Below are 3,769 nucleotides of genomic sequence, written 5' to 3'. Positions count from 1 at the left end.
CTTTCTGGATCACCAGGACCATTCGAAAATATTATACCATCTGGCTTCATACTTAATACTCTCTGAGCAAAACCCTTCATTGGTTGTACCAACTCAACCGCACACCCTAGCTCAATCAAACGCGTAATTATACTAATCTTTACACCAAAATCTATCACTACAACTTTATATCGTGCTTCTAGAGTATTTCCAAAACTACTAACTTCATTAGCAATATCTACTCTGTCATTAATTACATACTCATTTAATTCCTGCAAAATACCATCTAAATCAAATTTTTCTGCAGAGCATATCATTCCTTTTTGTGATCCATAATTTCTTAAATGCCTAGTTAAAGCCCTCGTATCAACACCAGATATTCCAACTACATTATTATCCTCCAGCCAATCATTTACACTAACATAAGAAGAAGGGTGCGATGCTGGTGAAAGTTCTCTCACAACTATGCCGCTTGCAAAAATTTTCTCCCCTTCATTGTCCTTATTGTTTATTCCAACATTACCAATATGAGGAAAAGTAAATGTAATAATTTGATCAGCAAAAGAAGGATCTGTTACAGTATGTTGATAGCCCGTCATACCAGTGGTAAAACACACCTCTCCTATACGCTTACCTTTCCTACCTATAGACTTCCCAAAAAAACATTTACCGTCTTGTAAAACTAAAACTACGTCTCGCACTATAAAATTTACTTTAAAAACACTACTTCAAGCTTATAATAGACTTTAAACTTTGTGAAGAGTTATATAAAGTCACACCTCACCAGTCTTAATAATTAGCTTTAATAAAAAACCCCCTTACTCTCTAAAAGAATCCTCTTAGTTTTCTAGCACGACTTGGATGCCTCAACTTGCGTAGCGCCTTTGCCTCAATTTGACGTATTCGCTCACGTGTTACATTAAAGATCTTACCAACCTCTTCCAATGTATGTTCTTTACCATCCTTTCCCAAGCCAAAACGCATTCTTAAGATTCTTTCTTCCTTCGGCGTAAGCGTTGCAAGAACATTAGTGGTAATACCACGCAAATCAGCAAGAATTGCGGCATCTTCCGGCCTAGATACTCTCCTATCTTCTATACAATCACCAAAGGTACTACTGTCATCTTTCCCAGTTGGCGCTTCTAGACTTATTGGGTCTCTTGCTATCTTCATGACTTTACGTATCCTATCCACCGGCATTGTAAGCTCCACACTTAGCTCCTCCAACGTGGGCTCCCTGCCCATATCATGAGTCATCTTTCTTAACGCCCTGTTGATTTTGCTAATAATCTCCACCATATGAACTGGTATTCTTACTACTTTAGACTGCTCAGGTATAGCCCTAGTTATTGACTGCCTTACCCACCAAGTGCCATAAGTTGAAAATTTATACCCGCGCTTATAATCAAATTTGTCCACAGCTTTCATAAGGCCGATATTCCCTTCCTGTATCAAATCAAGCAGAGCTAATCCTCTATTTGCATACTTTTTAGCAATGGAAACCACAAGTCTCAGATTTGCTTTTATCATCTCTTGCTTTGCGTCACTAACTTCCTTTTCATGCCCTCTTATCCTTTTAATCAATTCCTTAAACCCTTGTACATCCTCTTCCTCTACATACTGCTTGATATTTTGCAAAGCACTAGATATACAATCATTAGCGCCATCTAAAAATTTCTTAAATTTACTTTGCAAATTAGTAGAAAGAAAAGATTTATCTTTATGAAATTGAAAATTGTCTTTTAAAAGGACTTTGTCATAGATCTCATAAAAATCATCTCTGTTAATGCCATATTTTTTAGCTTCAGAAATAAGATTAGCTTCTTCAAGCATCACATTCCTATTTATATCATAAAAAGTCTGAGTAGCTTTAGAAATAGCAGCATCACTCAACTTAATTTGCAATGCTATAGACCATATCTGATCATACAGCTCTTCACATTCCGGTTTATTTTGTAACGCTTTATTCGTTAAATCAATTATATCATCCAATGCAGTTATAACTTTCGGCAATAGATCACTTTCCATTTCAAGAATAGAAACATTCAGTCCCGTTGAACCCATGTTACCGCCCTCACTTTCTTCCTCAGTCTCACAGTATTCACTGTCCTCAACATCAATACTATCATCCTCATCTTTAGGCATTGCATTAAAATCTGAGTTGTAAATAGCTTCAAGATCTATAATCTCCCTCAGCAATAAATCTCCATTACTAAGGTCATCTCTCCATGCTTTTATCATTTTGAGCGCTATCGGCACTTCAATTATTGCACGTAGCATATTATGTTTTTCAGATTCAATTTTTTGAGCTATTTGAATTTCTTCCCCTCGTGATAGTAGCTTGACAGAACTCATATCCCGCAAATAAATTCTTACTGGATCATCATTCTGCACCAAAGCCGTAGTAATATCTGAAGATGCATCATCTTCACTATCCAGCTTATCATCATTCTGAGAAGAAGCATCATCCTCATCTTCATCACTTTCAAGCACATTAATCCCAAAATCCTGCAGTAGAGATATCGTACTATCAATAAAATCAGAAGAAAAATTTTCTTCTGATAACGTATCATTTAAATCATCAAAAGTGATAAAACCACCCTTTTTGATACTTTTTGTAACAAGATCCTTTATGATCTTTTTTTCATCCTGAGTTTCATTAACAATTGACATTATTACCTTTATAGTTTAAAATTTTATCCCTTAATTCACTAACGAACTTACAGCTATTTGTTACTTTATATAGTTTAAAATAACATTAATACACATATACTTGTACTAAGAATTCATATTGATCGTCCCATATTTTTCTTTTATCCTCACTGCTATAGACAATCCAACTGAAAATGTTGCAATTCCAACTACTATTGCAGTCAGCATCAAAACATGAGGTATTGGATTACTATAAAGATTAGAATTCGCGTTTAGCACAGGAGGTAAAGAATCTTTTATATACCCCAAGGATATATAAAACAACAAAATAGACGCTTGAAAAATACTCATTCCCATCATTTTCTTTATTAAATTCTTATCACATATAATAATATATAAACCTAATATCATTAACATCATAATAATCATATAATTGTATAAAGTCACGATTTTTTCTCACTTACAAAATTTATATATATAATCAACATGGAAGAAAAAACTACAAATGCTACGCCCAATTCCACTAAAAAAATACCTAATTTTTGGCCACTTATATTATCATTCAATAAAATATTATAAGATAAAAAATTTTTACCAAACAAAATTGTTGTAATACCAGTTCCAGCGTAAGTTAAAATACCCAATACATTGATCAATCTAATCACCGAATAAGGTATTGCTTTTAAAATGGCAGGCACACCAAATAACATCGAATATAGTATCATTCCAGAAGCAATAATGATCCCTGCCTGAAAACCTCCTCCTGGAGTATAATCTCCATGAAGATGAACATAAAAACCAAGTAAAGTAATAAAAGGCACCATCAAAAATGCCACTACGCTTAGTATTGGATCTTTAATCATTATTTTCTTTTCTTAATATCAAGGTAACACAGAGCGCAGCAGTAAAAACTACTACAGTTTCTCCAAACGTATCATAACCACGAAAACTTGCTAAAATAGCTGTAACTACATTTGGAATATCAATAGCTTCTTTTGTACTTTCTATGTAATAAGGGGCTATATGCTGATGAATAGGAGCATTGTTATCTTTAAAATCTGGTAAATCAATCATAAAATATGATAAACATGCAGTTAAAAATACAGCACAAAAAAGTACTACAGTGTTGTAAGATAAG

The 3,769-nt window shown here is 33.9% G+C and overlaps 1 protein-coding gene across 1 annotated transcript; it reads right to left on the bottom strand.

Moving 5' to 3' along the window:
• Positions 1 to 804: 804 nt before the first annotated feature.
• Positions 805 to 2,652, bottom strand: LOC108370727 (RNA polymerase sigma factor RpoD-like). The gene has a single exon (XM_017626111.1). The coding sequence runs from the start codon at positions 2,650 to 2,652 to the stop codon at positions 805 to 807; it is 1,848 nt and encodes a 615-aa protein (XP_017481600.1).
• Between the last annotated feature and the right edge of the window lie 1,117 nt (positions 2,653 to 3,769).

This window comes from Rhagoletis zephyria, unplaced genomic scaffold (assembly GCF_001687245.7).
Source record: "Rhagoletis zephyria isolate East Lansing unplaced genomic scaffold, Rhagoletis_zephyria_1.1 Rzeph_scaffold_04440, whole genome shotgun sequence".
NCBI classification, from domain to species: Eukaryota; Metazoa; Arthropoda; class Insecta; order Diptera; family Tephritidae; genus Rhagoletis; species Rhagoletis zephyria.
Note: the sequence above shows the minus strand (reverse complement) of the source record. Positions and strands in the feature narration are given on the sequence as shown.

Excerpts from the sequence above, each read along its gene's own strand:
- LOC108370727 (XM_017626111.1), bottom strand. The coding sequence starts at position 2,652 with ATGTCAATTGTTAATGAAACTCAGGATGAAAAAAAGATCATAAAGGAT.